This window comes from Rattus rattus, chromosome 10, assembly GCF_011064425.1.
Source record: "Rattus rattus isolate New Zealand chromosome 10, Rrattus_CSIRO_v1, whole genome shotgun sequence".
In the NCBI taxonomy this organism is placed as follows: domain Eukaryota; kingdom Metazoa; phylum Chordata; class Mammalia; order Rodentia; family Muridae; genus Rattus; species Rattus rattus.
Genome location: NC_046163.1, coordinates 72885900 through 72908411, shown reverse-complemented (window position 1 = coordinate 72908411; position 22512 = coordinate 72885900). Strand labels below are relative to the sequence as shown.

General features: G+C 41.4%; 1 protein-coding gene across 2 annotated transcripts; it reads right to left on the bottom strand.

The window, feature by feature from the left end:
• Positions 1 to 251: 251 nt before the first annotated feature.
• On the bottom strand, positions 252 to 19983 carry Cd34 (CD34 molecule). Of its 2 annotated transcripts, none has more exons than XM_032915361.1 (8): positions 19743 to 19983; positions 11613 to 11780; positions 10730 to 10989; positions 9247 to 9327; positions 2144 to 2300; positions 1855 to 1907; positions 1485 to 1649; positions 252 to 804 (listed from the first exon to the last, which is right to left on the bottom strand). In XM_032915361.1, exons 1-8 carry the CDS (start codon positions 19819 to 19821, stop codon positions 619 to 621), a joined length of 1149 nt encoding a protein of 382 aa, XP_032771252.1. In that variant the 5' UTR covers positions 19822 to 19983; the 3' UTR covers positions 252 to 618. The 2 variants fall into 2 exon arrangements, with proteins under 2 accessions (XP_032771252.1, XP_032771253.1); XM_032915362.1 differs by having other exon boundaries at positions 619 to 955.
• Between the last annotated feature and the right edge of the window lie 2529 nt (positions 19984 to 22512).

Sequence of the window (22512 nt, the reverse complement as noted above, 5' to 3'; positions counted from 1 at the left end):
TCAGGTTGAGCTCTAAAACATTGAGCAGGCTCCAGACAGAAAGTTGTCCTGGCCTCTGCAGACAGACATTCAGGAACAGGTGAACAAGAGAGAAGTTGGTGACTAAGTCCACAGTGTCTTGAAGTTACAAGGGATATATTTTTTAAAGGGATGTATTTTAAGATAGCACTTTTTCTGGCTGTACCCTTGCAAGGGAGCACGTGTCAGTGATTACCTTGGTTTCTCCAAAGTAGGGGAAGATCAGTAAAAAAAAAGCCAAGTTTCCTGGGAAAAAAACCTGTAGCTTAGAAAAGCTAGTCTTCTCGAGAGTTCCTGTGAAGAGGTGAGAGAGAAGAGGATCCAAGGCAAGTGATACGCAGCCACCAATCTTCTTGGCAGCTCCTCTAGACCTAGGCTTCTTCCCACCACAACTTGACCCAAAGGTCAGAGATTGGGTTCAGGAAGCTGAATGTGCAGAGAGAGGGCAGTTTATCTGCCTCTCCAAAGGTGAAGAGTTCCAGGAAGAGTCTCAGAAGTGTATGTAGTAGGAGAAGGTTGGACATGAGCTGAAGGCAGCATCAGTCAGAGACAGAGATGCCACTTTCCTGGATACCACCCAGTTTTGCCCACCCAGCCAAATCACAGTTCTGTGTCAGCCACCACATGTTGTCTTGCTGAATGGCCGTTTCTGGAAGTGGCCTGGCCGGTCCCGTTCTCCTGAGCCCCTCGGGTCACATTGGCCTTTCCCTGAGTCTCAGGGGAGGCCCCAGGTCCTGAGCTATAGCCCTGGCCTCCACCATTCTCCGTGTAATAAGGGTCTTCACCCTGGACAGTATAGAAATAAAGTAGCATTATCTGGTAAGCAGGGTTGTGAGGTACTGTGAGGAGAGCACAAAGGAAGTAGGAATGGGAGCAGAGCAGGTACAGCTACATGTGAAGCCTCTTTTCTTCCCAACAGCCATCAAGGTTCCAGTTCCTAGAGGAGAAAGGACAGAGGAAAGGCACCACACCATGTCAATGTGGCTTATTAACCAACCCCATAAGAAACCAGTCTCAGGGGCAGAAGAGCCTCCCCAGTAGATACCAGCCATTGGCAAGAATCAACCTTTAGCTTTTTCCCTCCCTCTATCCAGAACACTTTAAGAGTAGACTTCCCCTCCATATGTCCCATGTTTGTGAGTAAAATGGCACCCACATGTCCAATTTAATAACCTATTCTCTTTTATCCAACCGAACTATCTAGGATAAAATAAGTAGATGACATAAATCAGCTGTGACGTTGACTAGCAGATGAGCTTGCCCCAATTTACCCTTTTACCAATTTGTTGCATTATATCCCTACTCTTTTGTAAATACAATGTCTTCATGCATGCATATCCCTATGTCAAAAATAACCAAAAATATCTTTTATAGTATTTCTCCATCTCCCTTTCATGACATCTATGGGCCTCCCCCAGAAGTTCATTATCTTTCTCATTTGCTTTCTCCTGTACCCCCAAACTGACCAGCCTTTCTCCTGTGGGACTCCAACTGCGGCGGTTCATCAGGAAATAGCCGGTGGTGCCCAAGATGGCCAGCAGGACTCCCGAGGTAACCAATGCAATCAGAGTCTTTCGGGAATAGCTCTGGTGGCTCCCAAGGTCTTGTTTATTGAAGCTTTGGATCCCCAGCTTAAGGAAAATACAAACAAATGGCAGCATGTCACTCGTGGAAAAGGAATTCTAGTGAGAAGCCCAGACTACTCTGTATCCCTTGATGGAACTCCCTGATGAAGACTGTCAGAGGATGGAAAGAAGGAAGGGGATGCCTGAAGAGATCGCCACTTCCTCTCCTGACCCAGTGCTTCCTGTGAGATGCATCGTCTTGTGAACATACCTTTCTCAAGTCAGACTGGTGCTTTTCCATAAGCTGGAGTTTGCTGGAAAGTTCTAGAATTAGAAACAGGGGTTGTTACATCTAGAAGTTAATCCAGCTCATATTGAGCTATCCTTTGATGTTGTCCTAGAAGCTCTTTTATCCAAAGTGGTTCTTTTCAGCTAAACCTCTCTTCCCAGCACCTGTGGTTTCTTAAGCTGAGGTATGGGAGCTCCAACCAGGATCTTCTAACATGAGCCCCATTTAATTTCAGCCCTAGTCAATCCAAAGCCCCCAAAATGGACCTTACCTGTGCTATTGGCCAAGACCATCAGCAAACACTCAGGCCTAACCTCAGACTGGGCTAGATTCAAGGAGCAGACACTAGCACCAGCGTCGGCCTCAGCCTCCTCCTTTTTACACAGTATTTGAATTAGCTCTTCTCCCTTTTCCTTTTTAAACTCCTCCTGGGAAGAGAGAAAGGAAAAAAGAAAAAAAAAAAGAAAAGAAAAGAAACCAAGAGGTGAAGTTACTAGTAATCCTGAACCTCATCTAGAGTCTCTGGTAAGAATTCTGACTCAAGTCACATTATTATGCCTTCCTCAAGAAATCTTTCTTTCTAGAATTCCAAGGTAAAGCATCAATGCTACCTTATGTGCAATAACACAGCAAAAAAAAAATAAGATGTGAACATACAAACAGGAAATATTTCCTTATTCAATAATTGCCTGTATATGCCTGCTGCTCAAACTGAATTCAGAATCACCACCACCACCAAATTAATGCAATAGTGACTATTTACTGCTAATTAATAACAAAAAATCATTTGCTTTATTGTTACACCAGCTCTAAATGATAGTGAAAAGCCAGCAAAGGTGAGGTGTGGAGGAAAGCCTATGAGTATTGGCTACACAATCTCCTGGAAGCTCCTTCCTTCTTACTGTCTCAAGACTATATTGGCAAGCCCTGCTCACAATGACATATTGTTTCCTTTGAAAACATAGAAACAAGTTTAATGAAATTTCCATGCCTTCCTTCAGGTTGCTGATTGGTCTACAGGACTCAGGAACTAGGGAGATAAGCTCCCATCACTTTTAGCAACTAAGTCTCAGGAGTTGGAGGCCCTGACCATATCCTTCAGAATGGGCTCTCCCTCTGCCCAGGAATTACTGTGGAGCCTCCTATCACAATGGCCTCCCTCGCACAACCCAAACCAAGACTTTCTCTAGTTTTGATGGCAGATGTCAAAGGAGAAAATGCTTCATAGATCTGATAACATTCCTGTTAGGAGAAAACTGCTGAAGCTTATAACCATCATCAGACCTGAGCCTTCTGGAGAAGGCTTCCTGTCTGGAGGCAGGTCTGCTGTCCATAGTGAAGTCCAAAGGTCTTTACAGTTGGAAGGGAACCTGGGTATTTTCCTTTTGTTGAGATCTGAGGAAGGAAAACTTTCTTTGTGCCTGCACCAGACAAAGTCAGGATTGGCCTTAGGCCCTCGGGGATTACAGAGAGCAGTAGGAAAATAACTGGGTATGAGTGAGGCCAGAAGGACGTGGCCTTACAAGTTCTCCACTTGGGCAAAGCACCTTCCCTAAACCATGCTCTTCAGGCTAGGGGAGAGACTACACATAATGACTCAGGGCTCTTTATGAGTCTTTGGTTAAAATGTTTGCTTCTTGAAAAGATGGGGGGCAGATCTCCCACAGAATCTAAATAAAATCTAAACAAAATGGAACCTTCTGTTCTCCAGTGCTAAGAAGCTGTACTTTGACAATATAAAGTCATTATAATATTTATCAAGCTTGCTGTCATGCACTATCAGAAAGTGTGTGTGTGTGTGTGTGTGTGTGTGTGTGTGTTGCCTGTTTGTCTGTATGTGAGGATATGGTGGAAGGTAAGAGAAGAAGCTATGAATTCCACATGATCAAGATTCTTGTCTCTCTCTCTCTCTCTCTCTCTCTCTATATATATATATATATATAGATATAGATATAGATATAGATATAGATATAGATATATGGCAGTTAAAACAAATGTCTGTTCCTATGGCTAATGCTCAATCTTAGGTACCTTTCACACTTTTATTTATTTGGCTCTTCCAGTATTATAGAAAGTGAGTACTGTAATTCTTCTCTTATTTTATTTTACAGATGAAAAAACTGAAGCACAAAGACTAGTTAACTTAAGAAAAGTATAACAAAACACTTTCGTTTTCAGAAGAGCAAAAGAGGGCAAAGACACATCCAAATTGTGTTAGCAGAATGACTCAGGATGCTTTGGTACAGCTGTTGGGGAAGTGGGCAGGGGAGCAGGGAAGCAAGTCTGGTGCGTGGCAGTCTGCCTAGTCCCACTATAGATAAATTAAGATGAAAAGACCCTGAAGACCCTATCATCTCTGTTTTGCTGCATGCCCTGCAAGATTCAACTCAAATCCCATGTCCTCCAGGAAGTCAGTCTTAGCTTTGGCAAATTGGACATTAATGTTTGCTCTCCAATTTTCTAGAATCTATTCAAGTCATCATCTGAGTTCCTCATCTCTAAACTGACTGTGTGGTGACCACTATAGTGATGTATAAAATATTTAATACACAAGGATTCTAATTGGTACTAAACAGTAGATATTACTATTTTTACTAATGATCATAGTTCTCATTGTAATGCTTAGGGATGCAAACTGTGATTATTTTCTGCCTCACTGTTGTCATTTCTCTCTGACTAAACTGTAAGACTCCTGAGTGCCCATGTAGTGAGGGTGATGGTGCATGTTATGTAATTCTGAACCAATACTGCACTTAGTATTGTACAAAATAAACAAAAGAACAAAAAGAGTTGTTGTTGAGCCTAACACCCCAAGTGGATGGCCTCTCCCTAGCTTGTTGGATTAAATTCAAGGCAATAACAGTGACCAGCCTCCCACTCTGGGATCTACCAGCCCCAATGAATTGTGTTTGTGCTGGAGAGGAGCAGGTGGATCCTGAACAAAACACAATGCTTCTCCGGATGCTTAGGATAAACATCCTCCCCCAGGAGACACTGCGGCAAACATGAGAGAGTGGGCAGGAAGAAGCCACAGAATCACCATTTTGTTTGTGAGAATCACATTTAAGAGTTTCTAACTACATCTGTGCACACGTTACTTTCTCAAGAAGAAGAAGAAGAAGAAGAAGAAGAAGAAGAAGAAGAAGAAGAAGAAGAAGAAGAAGAAGAAGAAGAAGAAGAAGAAGATCACTAACCTTTCTAGAGGAATATCCTCAAATTCTAAATATTGGGGTGGAGAAGAGGGTACAGGCATATTTATAAAGAATCTTTGAGATATTTAACGATGCTAAATTTCTAGGATAAATTGTCCCCCATTGTGTTCTGAATAGATTTTTTTGGTTTGTTTGTTTGCTTGCTTGTTTTTTGTCAACTTGACACAAGTTAAAAATTATTTGGGAAGAGGGACCCTCAGTTGAAGAAATGACCTCATAAGTTTTATCTTACATGGTTACAAATAACCATATAAGATATGGTTGTATGTAAGAGTTGTATGGTTACAAATAGTAAATATAACAGACAGGGGCACTGAATAGATAGAGTAGTTTCAAAAAACATTATACTTGTAGCAAAGAACTTGAATTGATACTTCTCTAGAGATACAAATGCCAAGGAGCCCATGAAAAGATTTTCAATATCACTAAGCACCAGGGAAATATAAACCTGACCATAATGAGATAATTACTCACATCCATTAGGTTGGCTGTGTATTTAAAATGGAGAGTAGAGGTGAGCAGGTGCTAACAAGGATGCGAAGGAACTAGAGCCCTTGTGTAATGTTTACAGAAATATCAAATGGTACAGCTACTATTTAAAAAAAGTGAGATGGACTGGTGTGTATAGTATAGAGAACTAGCTTAGTACCTACAAACACCTGGATTCAATCTCCAAGAGTGCAAACAAAACAAAAAAATATGGCATTTCCTCTAAAATTCAGAAATAAAATTACCATATCATTTAGCAATTATAAAGCTTGGGATTTACCTCAAAAGCTTATATTAGGGTGCCATAAAATGTGTTCATATGTGTTCATAGCCACTTTGTTCACAATAGCCAACAGATGGAAAAACAAGTGTCTACCAGTGAATGAGTGGACAGACAGAGAAGTACACAAACATAATGGAATATTATTAAGTCTTAATTCAGAAGTAATTTAATCTACTCATATCAGTACCTAGAATAACTAAGTTCATGGAGATAGACAGGAGAGTAGTAGTTGCCTGGTGGTGGGGAACCATGTCATAGGAAGATACACAGAGTTCTAGAGAGATTGGCTGCAAAGTGTAGTGTTGATGTTCAACATTAGTCAGATTTAATTAGAAACTGTAATGGTAGTACTTTTTCCGCTGTGGGTATTTTAACCACAATTAAAAATTTTGAATTCCCCTGCACACATGACCATAATATAAGAAAATAAAGTAATCTTACATTTTAGAAATGATCTTGAGAATCTTGACCACAAACACTAAATTAAGCAGATAGTGAAGTGGAGAGAATGGGAATTAAACCTGGGGAGACATGATGTGCTACTATTAAGGACTCTGAGGTTAAGCAACATGTTTGAAAACATGCTATCCCTTAGCATGTGTACGATGCTCAGAAGCAAAGGATGCAGAACAGAAAGAGAGTTAGTGGGGAGTTAGTGTTACAGAATGTATATACAAAAAGATTTAAATGAACCACACAGGGAGAGCTAGCTCCTTGGTGTTCATCATGCACCTTGCAAAATGAGGGCTGGGAAGGCTGAGAACCTCATATACAGTTATGTTTAAGCTTGTGTTAGGTAGATATTGGTTTCAAATGTGTTATGCAGGATGTGTTAACAGGGAAAACCAAATCCTTTATGTTCCTAATTTGAGGCGTGGGTAGGGCCTGAGTCTCCCACTAGTATAGTGGTTCTTAAACTTCTCAATGCTGTGACCCTTTAGTACAGTTCCTCACATTGTGGTAACACCCAATCATAAAATTATTTTTGCTACCACTTCATAACTGTAATTTTGCTACTGTTATGAATCCTAATGTAAATATCTGTGTTTTCCAATGGTCTTAGCCAACCCCCATGTAAGTATTCTTTGACCCCCAAAGGGGTCATGACCCGCATGTTAAGAGCCTCTGCACCAGAAAAGCCAGTAAGTGCTTAAAAGCCCTCTGACGTCAAAGCAGACATGCAACCTATGGCCGCTAGGAGGCACTGTGCCCTTTGCAACGGACTATTAAACTAGCAGGATTCAAGGAAGGGAAACTTGAAACATTGGGAGCCAGGGCTAGAAATTCTGGATCCAGAGAAAAATTACCCCAGGAGGGCTCCTAGGGTCTTGGGAGGAAGAGCTCTGAGGAAGAAATGAGATGGACAGTGTTGGGAACACCGGAGGGTGACGACACTTCACGTGTGTTCTGTAGTGGTAGCCTTTGTGAAGTGTGGAAGTCTCGTTATTGGCTCACATGGAAGGGCTGCTCTATCCAGACCCTGATAACAGATGCTCCACCAATCTCAAAGGAACACACAGAGAGTTCTCTGGTCAGGAATGAAGAAGACTGACAGCATAGACCACAGATAGAAAGAGAAGTTCTTTCTGGAGTAACACTTATCTTACAGGATGACTCCAGTTATATGTGATCCTAAAAGCAGCAGACTGATGTGAAAAATCTCTGCAGTTGTCTCTAAATTCTGAGCGCAAAGAACTAGCATTCTGGCACAGACCTGGCACACACACACACACACACACACACACACACACGAAAGAATACACCATTAAAGTAGGCAAACTAAAAATGATGGGATTATTTTTCCTTATCTTCAATCGGTAAGGTTAAAAATGTTGGCATCAGACACATATGAACTGTTGCTTGTTCTTTGCCTATTTATGTTTACCTTAAATGGTTTTGAAAACTGCACTGAGTTATTCAATTCTAAAAACTTGTATCTATAATTTCTGCCGCTTTTAAATGCTCTAAGTTAAAGGATTTTTTTTAATATGTAGTTTAAAAAGATTTGTAAGTCAGAGGTACCCACATGATAGCTTCAGGTAAGAAGCCAGTTATTTGAGTAGCCAAAATAAATAAGGCATGTTCCCTATAGCCTAAAGTCTGTCTAAACCATGCAGCCAGCTGTTACCTACAAGTTTCCCTTCACTGCATCCCAATTTGTAAGAAAACATTTTACTGTAAAAGAAAACAGCACTTTTTCTTTCACATCCATTCTTTCTCTAGGGCCTTGTTACTGTCGGGGAACAGGATTTACTGTAACACACAAAATTCCCATCATGCCATATACATTCTAACCAATGCAGTCTGACAAGAAAATGAAATAAGAATCACTATTGTTTTAAGGAATAAGAAAAATGACAAATCACAACAGATACCTTGGTATTTCACTTTAAAAATGAAAAGGAGTCAACCAAGAAGCTCCTAGAATCAACGGATTCAAGAAGGACACAACTGAAGATATATATTCAGACTCCAATAATTTTCTAATATCTACACAATAGTAATTTTTTTTCTTTTATCTTTTTTTCGGAGCTGGGGACCGAACCCAGGGCCTTGCGCTTGCTAGGCAAGCGCTCTACCGCTGAGCTAAATCCCCAACCCCCTACACAATAGTAAATTATAATATATGTTAGGATATCCTTGTTTAAAATCCATTAAACTTATACTAAGCAATGTTGGGGATTTGCCTCAGCAGCAAAACACTTGCCTAGTGTGTACAAGGTCTTGGGTTCCATTCCTACCCCAAAGAAAAAAATATATGTTGAGGGGAAGTGGGAACAAATAGGGAAACATTTTAAATAAAAAAAAATTATAAAAGATATAAATTAAGACTAGGAAAAAACCTCAAGGATTTCAGACAAGTTCCTATTCAAATTTGTGTGGCTTTTTAAGATTTTCTTTTAAAAAAAAAGAGTCGTGAACCATACTTTTCTGGTATTATTAGGAAAGATCTGACTTGTTGAATATTAAAAGCACTATAATATAAAAACACAACAAATTTAAAATTGACAAATAAATACCTCTGAAGTACCAGGTCATATAAAAACTTAATATAAACATGAGAATAAATTCAGTGTGTACTAAAGAGTTACATGTAACCCTTTTGAGTTACATTTTAGTTGAATGGTTCATATCTGGGCAATGACAAGGACTTTCTCAATAGAAAAGCAAGGTTAAATCTGACATCAAATAATAACAAAATTTATTTTAAATTGTTTTTGCCATTCTTGCTCACTAGATGGGGCCTCTGACTGCCCAAATCCAAGGCTCAATATAAGAAATAGCTTGACTCTGCTAAGAATAATTCTTTATTCTGAGGAGGCCAAACCAGGGTAGCTTCAGAGTTTCAGAGCGGTTGGGGGCTTGAGAGGAAGACCAGGGCCAACTTACACAACTAGATGCTTCACTTAGTTCCAGGCAGATGCCCTGAGTAAATGGCACTCCTCGGATTCCTGAACATTTGATGTCTCCCTATAGTAAAAGAAAAACAAAATGAATATGCAAGTATCTTTGCCCCCCATTTCTTCCCCACCTCATTTCTGACAAGGTATTCTCTTGAAAAGTTTAGGAAAAAGGAAACTGGAAGCTGGTCAGGTGCCTAGGGATTTCTATTATTTATCTAGTTACTTTTTTGAGACAAAGTCTTATTCTATAGCTCAGAATTCACCGTGTAGCTATGCAGCCTGTGCTGGCCTCAACTCATAATTGTCTTGCTTCAGCCTTTTGGTTGTTGTGATTTCAGACATGCCCAGTGAGATTTGAAATAAAAACTGATCACCCCTTACTCAACAAATTCAGAATATAAAATGCTTGAAAATCTAAATCTTTGTGATCTCTAACGTGGTGCTGCAAGTGGGAGATACACACTGCTGACTTTTGAGTGTATAAAATTATTGAAAAGTGTGCGATATAAAGTGACCTTTAAATTATGTGCATATGGTATATATGAAGCACAGACAAGTTCTATGTTTTGATTTGGATCTTATCCTCAAGATATCTCATTATATATTGTAAAGTCAGATGAAATATCACAAAGTAAAAAATCTGGACTGAAGATTTTCAGATAAGGGCACTCAGAGTGCAGTTACAGTGTTTGTTCCCACCTCATAAACTTCTCTCATGAGAGAATCAAGCCTTTTGTTAACAAATCTAGACCATAAGCAAGAGGCTATCTGCTTATCTTGGGAACCTCTGTTTTAGGTGATGTTTAAAGAAGAAAAGAGGAAATTGTTTTGTTTTTCTTTTTAGTCAATTGCATGCAGACAATGGAGTGGCCAAGCAGCTGTTGGTGACACCTGTTTTTCTCTTGACCCCTAAGAGTCTTTGCATTTATCTGCTACCTCTTTAAATACAAACAAGAACTAGGCCCCTGGTGCCTGTCTGTAGGCCACATGCTCTCATGTCCTTCAGATTGAAAGCTGTGATTGCCACAAGCTCAAAGCCAAGAAGGTCAGACTGAACTCACCACCCCTATGTGTTCAGTTCTCAATTCTGCAGGTCACATCCTTACTGCCATTCTGTGTCTGGGACAGCCACTAAGCCCTCACATATGTGAGAAATACTGTGCCCTAAATATTTTCAGAAAGACAACCCCAGTAGACAGTGGACAGATACAAATATTCCCAAAGGGAAATGGTGCTTCTGAAGAGTCAGAGAACTAGAAGGATCTCTAAGAATCTCTCCAAAATGCAAAACCTAAAGCACAGATCAGACTTCTCACTGTACTCCACCCTCTCCTCCCCATCTTCATCCTGACTCACCTTTCTAGCAATATGGAATACATACATATTCCATGTTGATTCCAAGATACCTAAATCTCATGCTCTTATGAGCAGTGAGGCATAATCTGCCATTTGGGGCCCAACTCACCCACCTTAATAATACTTGGGACAGAAGATGATGTGTGAGCATATGGCTCAGTGGTTGATATCATCTCAGAGCTGACATTATTAGGTGAATAATCAGAAACATTTACAGATGGCAGGCTGGAGTTCCAGGTCATCTCTGGAGTGGAAGTACTGTCTGAAGTAGTAGGCAGTGTGACGGTTGGGTAAGTCTGTGGTTGTGAAAAAGTGTGTGGAGTTCCAGAGCCTGAAGGGGTCCCAGGGGTAGCTGTAAAGTTGACCGTGGTCTCTGGAATACACCAAAACAGTATATATGCATCTGCACAGTACACTCAGAAACAATCTCGCTTGGTGGATTTCTGCACAGAAATAGGAATTTGGTGAGGTTACTTTATATCTTAATCCTGACCCAATTCATTTCAAGTCAGCTGTTAGAATCATAGCTATAATATAAAACAAGGGTGTCCACCCTTTCATTAACATTGTAACATGTTATCAGACAAATATGTTGGACATCATTTGTAGCTAACTTGAGATGCTTGAGGCCGCCAGGTATCAGATTGGACATACAAGATCTAGAATGTAGCCAAGGTGCCCTCCAATTCTGAAACTGAAAATTTTATCCTACAGAAGACCTTTAGTTAGTTTGAACATAGACACACCTTCCACCACTTAGAAGAGAACAGAGATATCCATCAATGGAATCTAATCTGATGCTTATAGCAGCTGAATTTAGCATTAATATGAGTTAGTCCTATTCCGGACCCATTGTCATGTATGGCCTACAAATGTTTTCAACATGGAGAACGCTGTTTAGAACTTATTTAAGAATACCCTGCCTTAAATCATTGGCTTGTATGACCCCATCTGTGGTGGGAGAACAGGCTATCCCAGCTGAGTACTTCTGGTTACCTGAGATGGCTGGTGTGGTCTTATTGCTATCCTGACCAATCAAGTAGTGGCTGGTACTTCCAGGGATGCTTGATGTGATACTCTCCTCAGTGGACTCATTTGTAGGAACTGGTGGAAATATTCCTTGGGTAGAATTCTCCGAGGCAACAGAAGTCAAGTTATTTAGATCTGTGAACCCAGAGGTTACAGGGAAATAAGGACAAGTTAGAATCCAACTGTCTCGGAGCCTCATGGCAGCACCTGATTCGACTTCATGACTTTAGGTGAATGGACTGGAACATTCCCTTCTGCCCATAATAATAGAAAAACATTAATAATATGTTCTTAGACATCAGACAAGTTTCCTATTACTAGGCTTTCCATAATGAAATATACTGAACAAATAATTAAAAACTGTAGCAACACAGAAATATAAGTCAATGTCTGTAATGTGTTTAGCAAAATACCAAGATATGAAATATCACCTATATAAACATTACAAGGATTGAAAATGTGAGAGGCTATATTTCTAGCTCCATTTTACACACTTTCGTTTTTTGGTCAAGTTCTATTCAATATATTAACGATCATAAATAATCTAGATTCATACTTTCTCTGTGAAAATCTCCTTACATAATTTTTCATTCTCAGTCTTGCTCATTTACGAATGTCAGGACCTTCAAACCCATTTCTTTAAATGAAGAACTCAACTTCAGTGAGCAACCTGGAGATTCCTGTCAGGAGGTTCTAAGCTGGAACTCACCTTGATGGGAACTAAGGCCTGGTTTCTCATTCTTTCTCATAGAAGGAGAACAGAAAGCTTTGCTAGAACCACATGTTTTCAAGCATGCACACCTCAGTTTAATCCTTAAATATAGGCTATTTTTACATGAATTGTCAGGAAATCAAACTACTAAGTTAGAATGATTCTTGATCTATGCATTCATATTCTTCTATATATCCTTAGACTTAGGAAGGAAAACCTTGACCTTGTACCCTATGTGTCCCAAAGCCTGTTTTATTTCCTGTATGGGCAACCCAGGATGACCCTCCCTTCTAGAGCACACTTTGGAGACTACAAGTCTTCATACACCTTGTCCAACAGCTCTTTGCTCACATCCAGACCTGCATTAACCTGTGATGTCCCAAGGGTGAACTTCAGTATCACAATGGGTACATCCATGGTCCAGGGTATATTTGTATTCCTATTTGGTTTAGATACAGAAGCCAATCTAAGCTACTTCTTTATTAAGATAGGACCCCATCAATCCGACCCTAAGTCATGAATTTATTATAGGAGCAAGTGGTGGTAGCATTCATACAATGAATTAAAGGAATCATATTCTCAATGTATCATTCTAAGATATCCCCTGAGTTCCCTTTGAAATCCTTCTTTCTGCCCACACCCTCCTTTGCTCCACTCAAACACGTCAATTCCTGGGAATCCCATCTGGTCTAGGCTGGCCCAACCCCAAAGGAAACCAGGCCTGGCTGAGATGATGTCATGCTTTTGAACCCCTCCCCCAAGGGGCCTCCTTCACCCAGACAAACAATTTTGAACTTTTCCAGATGTGAAGAGAGACCCGCTGCTAGTTCTAAAGACAGAGGTGCCTGTTCCAGAACAGTGAATCAAGTCCAGATCCAAGCTAGCCATGGACCTGCTGGGGATGGGCTCCCAGCTGTAGCAGCCTCATCCCTCCCACTCTTTGGCCAGATTGCAAATGAAAAGAGGACCCAAGACAGATGTATAGCTCCAAACCTAGGGTAAGCAGCAAAGCTTTGAGGCTACAGGAACAGAACAGAGGGACAGAAAGCAAGGTTAAGTGAAGAGCTATATAAGAACTAGCTTACCAAGAGAGACTACCATAGCCCTAGACTAGGAGCTACTCCTGACTTACAAACTATAGCACAGGTCCTTCTGTGATACATCACTAGGCCTTAGCCTATAGGGCTCTTTTGCAGAACTAATGGGTCATAAAGGAAGGCTCTACTCAGGCTGGCAATGTGTCTCTTTCTACCTATATCTACTACCTTAAACTATCCGAATTTCTGATTCCCATGCTAGAAGGGAATAAGAGAAGCCCACAGTCCCTGAAAGCGTTTCAGATGCTGAAAAACAAGGAAGGAAACCTTTCTTCCATTCCACATGGACATGAGGAAGAGTTCTCTCTCTCTCAATCCTCAGGAAGATAGATTAACTCTGAACTAAGTAAAATCCTGCTCCTAAATTTAGTTCCTAATACGCCCTTTGCCACCTCAAATACTCTATTTAACCTAGTCATTCTAGTAGCTCTGTATGTATGTCTACCACATATGTACCAAAGGGGACCAGAAGAAAAAGTTGGATCCCCTCGAACTAGAGTTACAGAAGGTTGTAAGCTGCCAAATGGAGGTGGAGCCTGTATTCTCTGCAGTAACAGCGAGTGCTCTCAATCCCTAAGTCATCTTTCTAACTTCTTCCTGTCAAACCTTCACTTAACAAACTTGGAACAAGACAGGAGACAAGCTATTGGCAAGCTTTTAAATGAGGATTTACACCAACATATATAACACCAAGAATTCGTGTAGTGAAATTCACATACTGACGTCACAGGTACTTATGTAGGTAATACAATATTAATGTAAGCCTGGTTATCTTGATATTCCAGTCAAAGTTGAAAAATAGAAACAGGGAGAAACAACAGCTGAAAACTAAGAAACTGAAATTTCAAAATGAAAAACAGACACTTGAATCATGAAAGTTAAAGTTATAAGGGTAGGTGCTCTGACGAAGCAAAGGCATGTGTACTATACTTTGAAAAAATTTTACTCAATGTTCATAAATTGGAGATTTATATTTTATATTCCAGTTTTGGTAAAAAAAAAGTTAGATATTCTAAGTTGTTACTTAATCACCAATTTTCCATACATTCTGGGTCTAATTTTTCCAGATATCTTTAGTTTTAGAGTTTTGGGGGTGTTTGTTGTTTTGTTTTGTTTTAGAGCGGTGTCATGTAGCCCAGGCTAAATGATACCTTATGCAACTCACTTTAGCTAAGAATGGTGTTGCACTCCTGTTCACCTTGTCTAAGACTCCTGAGTGCTGAGATTACTGGGATGCACCAGGATAGTTTTAGTTCTTTTTCTGATATTTTCTGATCTCCTTCTCTGCCAGCCCCTAGCCAGTACAACAGTTCTGAATATATCTGTGGTAAAGTCACATCCCTGAGAGGTGAGCTACTGGACTACCATTTTGAAGGCAGAACTGCCCATAGACAGAGAGACCAACCAAGCCTTGTAGATAGATGCCCCAGGTGCTTCTCTCCTGTGTTCTAGCTGTATGGCTCCAAGTCAATTGAGAACTTTTAAACTTCTCCAGTAAAATGAAATCAAAGTAGGCCCTGACTCCTGGTTGTTCTGAGGAACAAAGAAGGTGAGGAAATACAAAGTAGCCAGACTGTCTGGTCTTTGACTATCGTTATGAAAAGGCCCTTCCTTCTGCTTTTGCGGAGCAGAACTTATCTCTCTCACTCATCTGGTACAAAGTCCCACAAGTCTCTTCCTCAAGAGAGGTTTAACTGTCTTTCTCCTGACTTAGGTTATAAATTTTCTTGAATATCAAGACTTTTTTTTTAAAGCATACATGTGTTTTACTCAGGATGCTTAGCAGATCCTGCAATGCTAGGACAGACAACAGGGTTGAGCAGTGTTACTCACTCTCACCACCTAGAACATTCTTGTCTTACTCTGATACTCTGTGGTTTATTATTATTTATTACTATTAATTATTATGATTAAGTGTGAATGTGTGTGACAAAGAGATTGGAGGGAGAAAGGGAGAGGAAGAGGGAGAGGGAGAGGAGGAGGGAGAGGAAGAGGGAGAGGGAGAGGAAGACGGAGAGGGAGAGAAGTGCAGACAAGGGTGTACCACAGCACACATGGAAGCCAGAGGATTTACAGTCATTTTTCTCCTACCATTTGTGTTCTGGGAATCAAACTCTGGTCCTCAAACTTGCATGGCACATGCTTTTACCCAATGAGCTATCTTACTGGCTCTAATGTTCTGTTTAAAGAGGAAATTTATTAAATTAGGGAGTGACTGTGTAAAGATATCCAATTATCTCTATATAATGAGGAAAATTCTAGAATCCAAGTCACATTGTCAAAGACCTGATTTTATTTCATCCAGATCAAGAGTTGGCAAACTATAGCTCCTAAGGCAAGCTCTGTGTTGGGGTTGATACTGTGTGGTCAGTCAGTGAGTCAAGCATGTCATCTATTTATTCAAGTGTCATAAAATCATACAAAGTCACATGCACCGAAAGCCAAGATCCCCAGATCCCAAGCCTGAGATGCTTTTGGTCTTGCCCTTCATTAGCAAGGTTTGTAAACAACCCTCTTGGAGACTAATTTCACTTTCACAGTAAGTGCATTTTTTCTTAAGCACCACAAACATGTAAAGGATCGTAAAAAGTTCTGAGGCAAACACAAAATAAGGGATCATCTGACTCCTTTTCTCCTTTAGGCCTTGGCATTGCTATGATTTACACAAATCCCTCTAGAACTGGGGCTGACTAGATAGGTCTTCAGGGGTTTTCATGAAAACTGAATTCACCTTGAGACAATCAAAATAATAGAAATTGGACAATGATTAGAAGTTAGAAAAAAGCTAATTTCACAGTGATACAGGAAGAGAACTAAATGCAGTTTGATTGTTTTTTTATAGGGTGAGCTCATTAGTAGGTAAGTGAACATTCAAAAAAAATCATCTTAGAGTCACTTCACACCTGTTATGCACCACGAGTTTGAGTCATTGCTGGACTAGAACAAAGGGCTTGACAGAAACTTTCCTTGGTTTCAGAGATAAGGCAGAGTTGTCTGCATAAACTGGCCTGGTCATCCACACTGCACTGAAACTTCCCCATTATATTCAAGTAACTTCTGTGGATCCTCGAGAGGCCTACATTTCTTCTACTTGCCTTTCCTTTCATTTGTCTGGTCCCATTCATTCTTGCATGGCAGCTTAGTGCCATGGTCACTACTATCATTTCTGCAAGTCAGTCAGCCAAGCACCATTTTCTTCAGTCTCCTGGAGTCCTTCTCTGGCAAACCTGCTCTGCTTGGGCAATTTTAAAAGCATGGAGTGAAATTTCAGGTTAGCTAGAGGAGGCCGTGGCACACCTTGAAATCTTAGTTAATACTGTGATAATGAAGCTATTCTATAAGAAATCTCCTTTAAAGCTTCCAGCTATGCAAGAGCTTCACCCTTCTGTGTTTACCTTGGACTCTGGAGTCCTTCTGCCTTAGTCTTTTGACCCACACCAACAGAAGATTCCACTTCCCACTTAGCTACCCTGCCTGCCTTTGAACATTGAGAATTTGTCTAACATTCTGAGATTTCTCACCCAAAGAACTGTTTACATTTTTCTTAGGAATGGAGCAAACTACTAGAGATAACCACTTCTAGGAGGCTTGCCTTTTATTTTTCCACTCCCAACAGACCATCCCACTTAGGTCAGGTACCTTGCCAGGCTTTTCCAATTTGTTTGGATCCTACCTACCCCACCCCAAGATACATGCCCATTCTCCCTGTGTCACAGCCAGGACACTTGATAACAAATTTAAAGACACTACGTTTCTATGTTTTAGCCAACAGAAGAAGAAAATATTATCATTAGAAATGTCAAAGCCTCCCCCTATCAATAATATGAAAATTTTGCCCTGGCTACTATGCACATTTCTTTTAGAGGTGAATTTGTGTCCTTTTTTCTATATCTTCATATTTTTTTTTAATTCGCCACATTACAGGACATTTAGTCAAATGAACCAAAGTCAATGAGAGAAGGAAACCCAGGTACTGGAGCCTGGAGCTGGGGATCACTGAAAGAAAGCTCAGTTCCTCAGGGAGCATAGACAGTGGAATCTACTCCCTCTTTACTTTTTTTTTTTTTTTTTCTTCCAGGATTTTGTCCCTAACTTTATCTACAACAATTTTGGCACTCCTTGCTCTGAGTTTTTGGAGACAAAGACCACTCAGGAAAGGAAAGCAGTAAGGGCAACTCAAATGAACAGGTCCAAGGGGGTGGAGCCAAAGGGATAAGGGAGAGGCCTAGGCCCTTGCCTGCTTATCAGCCAGGCAGTACTGCTGACCAAGATGAAGAAGTGCATTTGCAGAGGTTGTGGAGCCTGGTCTAGTCCTTCAAGGGGGAGCACTCCAATCACTGAATTACTTGGCAGTTCCAAAATTCTTACTCCTCCTTACCATGTAGCAGGGAGTAAAGGGTGGAGGCTTTTCCCTTCTGGAAAAATATCTGATAAAAGTATTTTCCCTTTTCTTTTTCCCTTCTTACATGCAGCCCCAGGCAGGATATTGTTGTGGGATCATCAGATTCAAAGAATCCAAAGGAAGAAAAGAAATGTGAGTAGGGGCTGGAGGTAGTGTTGGAGTAAGGGAAAAGAGGCCCTGGGGAGGGATACCCAGGTAAAAAGGGTTCTTAGTCACCTGATAGACTTTTAGGTCAGCTGGAGCACGAAAGTGTTGCCTGGTGGTTACTAGCCACAAGTCAGACTCTGGTCACTAATCTCTCTTGCCCCTGAAAAAGTGACGCTTGTGGTCGTCTGGTAGGTGTTTACACTAGCGTCTTGTGGGACAGAAGAGACCTATCTCTTTAGAATGAGTTTCCATTCTATACCAAATTTCCCAGTAACAACAGCACAGTTGTCTACTGTGGGCATTTAAATTACATAAGTCATTGGTTTAATTTATTCCAGGACAGAAAATAATAGTATTAACAAACAAAAAGAATCCCAACACAAACCCCGGGAAGTTCTTGGAGAAAGTACAGAGCCTTGGTTGGCTTATAAAGTCTAGCTGGGTTGGGAATGGCAGCCCCAGCCCTGCCCTTTACCCTAAAGCTGAGACACCGATATTTTCACCGATATTTCCTCAAGGTTTGCAGAGGTTCGTATGCTCTTTCCACCCTGCCCCCTTCAGCCCAAGACAAGGTTGACACTGGCCAGCTGAGGAAATAAGAAAAGACAGCACTCCACCCAGGCTTGGGTCAGTGCTGAGCCTAAGGAACCAAAAGAGTAAGTACAGAGCATCTGATGAGGACTCCAGCCCATGGTCACCCACCTGTGCACAGGGTGGCATCATTCTGGGCATTTTAGTCTAAGCAGTTTTACTCCATCTAAATGGACATGTCTGGGGCTGCCAATCATGTGAACCCAGAACCTAACTAAACTTCTCCTCAGCCAGCTCTTTTTGGAGTGGACCCAAAGGCGACTGCACAGAAGACTGGAAGCAAAGAGATCTTGTGGGTAGATCTAGGTCACTCACTCTACAGAGCCATGGTGAGTGACCTTTAAGGTATACAATGGCGATTTAGGAGCTCCGAAGGGTTAAAAGCAAAATGAGTAACTCACAACACTGAAAACCTCTAAGAACACGAGTTGGGATGAAGAACAACCCCCCCCCCCCAATGCAGTAAAGTTTGCTATAGACAGAGCGAATACTATTTTTTTGCCAACCTAAGAGGGGAAGCGCTTAAGAAGTAAGAGTACGCGTGGGCAGCAGGAGGTGTCTTGGCCTGTCCACCAGCTTTAGACTCTGAAAGGAAGCAGAGCAAGAAAATTCCAAAGAGCAATGAATGTGTGTGCATGGGGAAGACTGGTGAGCAGAAGGACTTGGTGTGTACACCAAACCACCTCCCTACTAGCATCTGCATGGTTTCTGCAGGGGCGACTCTAGCTTTCTAATCTGAAATTTAAAATTGTCCTATTTTTTTCTCTGCCTCTTCTTTATTCCAGACTCCTCCACTAACTTCCCTCAGTCCTCCTTGAAGGTTTCCTGGCCCTTACTGGGAATGGCTAACCTCACAAATTCTTTATGTCCATGTTCGGGAAACAATGGGTGTCTGGACCCTTCTCTGGAAGCCCTTGTTTTCTCAATTAAGGAGAGTTACAGAACTTTTCCTTCCTTCTGTCTGCGTTCTAGCTCCAACTTTGAGCTCTGCACCTTCAGCCACGCAGAGGAGCTGGCATCACCGAGCACTACCAGAGTAAGCTCACACCTAGTTCCAGCTAAGGATTCCCAGGTGAGATCAGCGGCCGGGGTCTTCCCTCCTCCCGGCCCACAACCTGACCCTCTGGCCCTCAGCTGTTAATACTCACGCAGCAGACTCATCAGGCAGAGAGCTACCCAGCCCCACGGCAGCAGGAGACCCGCGCGCGCGCCCCTGTGGACCGGCATTCTCACGCACCGCTCCGGAGATGCGCTCGGTGCAGGAGGCGGCCCGGCGCGGGACGCGCTCCTCCGCCCTGCGCAGGGGTGGGGGATACTGGCTCTCCTCCCCTGCTCCCTGTCCGGAGGGGGTGGGGGATGCTGGTTTATCCCCTCCCTGTTGTGTCTTGGCGAGGCCAGCCCCTCTCCTTGACTGTTGACAAAGTTCCCGGTGAATCCAAAAGCCCTGAACCTGAGCAGTGAGGTTGGGGCTGCAGACAGATGACCTGGGAGATTGCCAAGTCGGCGGCTAACTGGGCAGATCCGGACAGTGGGTCTTTGAACTCCCCTACTTCACTTTTAACCCTGTGTCATCTTGGCTGCGTCTGGGCAGGGTTAAATTTCTCCTTTCTGATTTCTTTATTTTCAAGTTTTAAGTGTGGTAGGAAGCCACTGTGTATGGCTGAGTTTACAGGAATACGATTTCCAGCTAAGTAGGAAATAACACAAATCCTTTAATGATAGTTACAGTGGCATCTGTGCTGCATGTTAAAAGTGAGCAGGACACAAATAGGACACTAATAGCTTTTTCACACGTCTGGCCTATCTGCTGTTCTGCCATCTCTCTTTTACACTAATTTTCCAGCAAAAATCCACAGAATTTGTATTAATTTTGCTGTGATCTTTCATATTTTCTTGTTAGTTGGGTCATAGCAATTCCCAATACTATAAAGATAGTATAGCTACTCCACAGCACGTGGCTTTTCTCCAGTGTCCCCTCTTCAACCCTGGATTTAAGTTTCCTGATTCTATGGGAGCTTTACTTGCCCTACCTTCAGACAAAGGATTCCTTGGACTCCTACCCTCCCCTACTTATTGTGCTTCTCCAAGCAATGGTTCTGCTTGTTGATGCACTGGATTGCAGGATTCGAGTTGGGTAGTCAGACTAGTCACAGGTCAGGAAGATCAAGGCAGGAGAAGAGGAGAGCAAGACCAGGCAGATGATAGCAGAGGGAGAAGTTAAGATAAGGCAGAGGGGTCTGTGATCATGACTGCAGATACCTAGCCCTACTTTTCCCACACTGTCTGGTCACATAGCCTAAAGGGAAAGAATTGGTTCATTTGAGTCTACCTTTACTTCCGGATGTTTTCTCTGTTAGTTTAATTAATTAGTTAAAGTATTTTGAGACAGGATCTCACTCTGTATCCCCAAATGGCCGTGGACTCAAAAGAATCCTACCTCGGTTTCCTGAGTGGTAGGAATATAGGTGTACCGTTGTTCAAGGCTCTCCTCTGGTTACTTTAAAGATCTTTTGTCTTTTGTACCATGGGAAATGGGACCATAGGAAACTTATATTTTGTACTTGAACTTCTTAACTAGATTTGGGAGCAGAGTCGGGAAGGAGAGTGAGAGATGTTGATCCCATGCAAAAGTTTCTGAAATCAAAATCCATATAGAAGCAGAATCAAGGCTGAGTGCCAAGAATCTTAACTTGTAATATATGCTGTGTGTCATTCTTACGTGTGTTAAAGTTCAAGAGGTTCTGAAAGAAAAAGAATACCTCCTAACTACAAGTGTAAGGACAAAAGAAGTGAATGTAGACATCTGGGGAGGTTAGAGATCCATTCCTCAGAGAAACCAAAGCTGTATTTTTCTGGTCTGCAGAACTGTAATGCAATCATAATACAAAGCACAAAGGAGGACTGGCCCTCAGCATGCAGCCCTGAGACACATCACTCACAGCACACACCTTCTCCCAGCACATAAGTGAGTCTTCTTACTGCCTCAACCTTCTGACAACTCTCAGACCAGGTAGAATCGAGCCATCATTTCTCCTTTAGTCCTCCAAGTCTGCCCCTCAACATCCCTGCTTCCACACCCCGTCTCCTAAACTGATTCCAGAAGCCACTAGCTATTATAGCTATACTTGAAGTAGAGAGTGTAAAAGGAACGCATCAGGAGCAGCTCAGTGGGACCCTTTGTGAGGTCTTAAAGGTCACGGCCACACTTATCACCGAGTGTCCTGTACCTTCACCGTCCTCTGCAAAACACTTCATCCCAGATAAAAATAGACTGTGAAATATAATACCGTTGATGTGAAAAACAGTAAATATCTTAGTTCTCTTTAACAAAATGTCTGAGGCTTGATACTTTATAAAGAATAAAGAATGCTAGGAGCAGGATGATGAGGAAATAAAAGTCATTTCCAGCTATATTATTAGCAAGTTTGAGTCCAGACTGAGGTATACAAGATGTTGTTTCAAAGGACTTCCCCCTCCCATAAACAAAAAGAAAACTTAAAAACAAGAACAAATTTATTTTGCTTCATTGTTCTAGACCATTAGTAGTTTAAGTCCCTGCATCAACTATGTCTGTTGAGAACCCTTTTGGTTGTATCATAGCGTGTCAGAGGGAATCATATGGTAAGACAAATGAGTCAAAAGTTCTCTCAATTTGGATCCAGACCCCTCCCCTGGATTGCCCACTAATCTTTAAATAGGTCCATTTGCTCAGCACGACAGAGTCCCCAAATACCATTCAAATTTAAATTTGCAGATTAGGATATGAAATTTAGAAAAAAAATATATTTGAACCATAGAAATGAAAGATTTCAATGAATCCAAAGTTTAAAATACATTTGTCATTTTGTCTTAATCCAAACCCTAACACCTTTATTATTAATGAGTCAAATTTTAGCTTATATTTTAAGTTACTCTTCA

What these genes read in the sequence shown, in the direction of transcription:
- Cd34 (XM_032915361.1), bottom strand. Translation starts at nt 19,821, where the DNA reads ATGCCGGTCCACAGGGGCGCGCGCGCGGGTCTCCTGCTGCCGTGGGGC. An exon ending in CTGCCTGATGAGTCTGCTGC is followed by an intron (nt 11,781 to 19,742) that starts GTGAGTATTAAC and finishes CTGGGTTCACAG; the next exon opens with ATCTAAATAACTTGACTTCT. An exon ending in GTCCCACAGGAGAAAGGCTG is followed by an intron (nt 805 to 1,484) that starts GTCAGTTTGGGG and finishes TATACTGTCCAG; the next exon opens with GGTGAAGACCCTTATTACAC.